The 1,480-nt window shown below is 58.7% G+C and overlaps 1 protein-coding gene across 1 annotated transcript; it reads right to left on the reverse strand.

The window, feature by feature from the left end:
• Positions 1-12: 12 nt before the first annotated feature.
• CCT8L2 (chaperonin containing TCP1 subunit 8 like 2) lies at positions 13-1,478 on the reverse strand (the record flags this gene model as incomplete). The annotated part of the gene is made up of 1 exon (XM_006920660.3): positions 13-1,478. A coding segment is annotated over one exon (1,149 nt), but the record flags the coding sequence as incomplete, so codon positions are not given.
• Between the last annotated feature and the right edge of the window lie 2 nt (positions 1,479-1,480).

The raw sequence follows: 1,480 nt of genomic DNA on the forward strand, positions 1-1,480 counted from the left end.
CAGATTGAGATTCCTGCACTTTTTTCGCACCGCAAAGCCCGGGTGATCGATTTAAAAATCTTTGATAGAATCAACTCCTGCTCTTCTTGGAGGAACAGAACAGAATCTGATAGAGAGAAACAGGAAGTGAAAAAAAGCCAAGGAACCTGAAAGGAAGTAAATCAACGAAAGCGCTTTTATCTTATGGTCCTTCATGCTATTTTTAACTAAAGAAATGGACTCTAACTGTACCGGACACGGAGGGAATAAATAAAGTGAGCGTTCGTTTTTGGGGTGATCGTGCCCTCCTTGGCAACCCCCATTTTATTGAAGATGTCGCTACTTATTTGTTAAAGGACTTTTTTTCCCCCCACAGGAGGCAGGCGATCCTTTGCCTTCTTAGGATTCGGATTCAAGTCTGGCTGAGGTGTGGGACTTTTCTTGGCCACCACGATTTCATCTATAGTCACGAGCTGTAGTGCCACATCAGCCACGGCTCGAATTCCTCGGGCTTTGGCTATTAGGGTGTCCCACACCCCTTCCTGGTCCACATTTATGATCCCTTCGACTCCCACTCCTGTGAGGAAGTTGCCAGCTTGGTGAGCAGCGCTCATCTCTGCCATCACGTTGGAGACAACTAAGCCTGCGTTCTCCGCCAGCGTCGCAGGAACTGACCGCAGGGCTTGGGCAAATGCCAGGAGCGCAGGCCCGTCAGGCCCCTGTAATTTGGCTCCTTTATCTGCGAGTATTTTCGCCAGAGCCATCTCCGTGGCGCCAGCCCCTGGAAGCAGTCTGGGGTCCTGACACAGCTGGCAGTAAGCATCGATTCCATGGTAGGCGGCCTGCACTGTGCCCCGCAGCCCCTCGGGCGTGGCCCCCCTAAGGACCAAGGTGAGGGCCGGGGTGCCTGGACTCTCCCATTCAAACACCACAGCCAGCCCCTCTCCCAGGTCCTGCGTGTAGACCCTCCGGCACTTCCCGAGCTCCAGCGGCGGAACCAGATAAGGCATCAGAGGCGTGTCCAGCACCTCGCTCAGGTAAACCAGCTCCCGCCGGGACTTCACCTGGATCACCATGACGCCGTACTGGTCGGCCTGCGCCAGGGCGCGCTCCTCGACCTCGCCCCAGACCACCGCCACGTTGACGTCCGCAGCTGCCAGCTGGGCCACTTGCTTTTCTATCAGTTGCTCGCTGCCCTTCCTGAACGAGGCGAGGTCAAGCGGGCTGGAGAGACGGGCGGTCGCCGGTGCCTTTGGGTTGGCGGGCCCGAAGGTGCAGGCAAAGAGAGCCACCCTGGCGCCGCTCAGCACCACAGTCACTTGGCCGCAGGGCTTCGCGGCCAGGACCAGCCCGGGCAGCAGGCACGAGTCCTGCGCGTGGCCCCCGCGCAGCGCGCACACGCCCACGCGCTCGGGCCGGAAGCTGCCGTCCGGCTCCTTGGCCTCCCAGCACGCGTGGGCCACCAGCCTGGTCAAGTAGTCGGTCTGGGACAGGGTGTGGG

Source organism: Pteropus alecto, unplaced genomic scaffold (genome assembly GCF_000325575.1).
Source record: "Pteropus alecto unplaced genomic scaffold, ASM32557v1 scaffold48, whole genome shotgun sequence".
NCBI classification, from domain to species: Eukaryota; Metazoa; Chordata; class Mammalia; order Chiroptera; family Pteropodidae; genus Pteropus; species Pteropus alecto.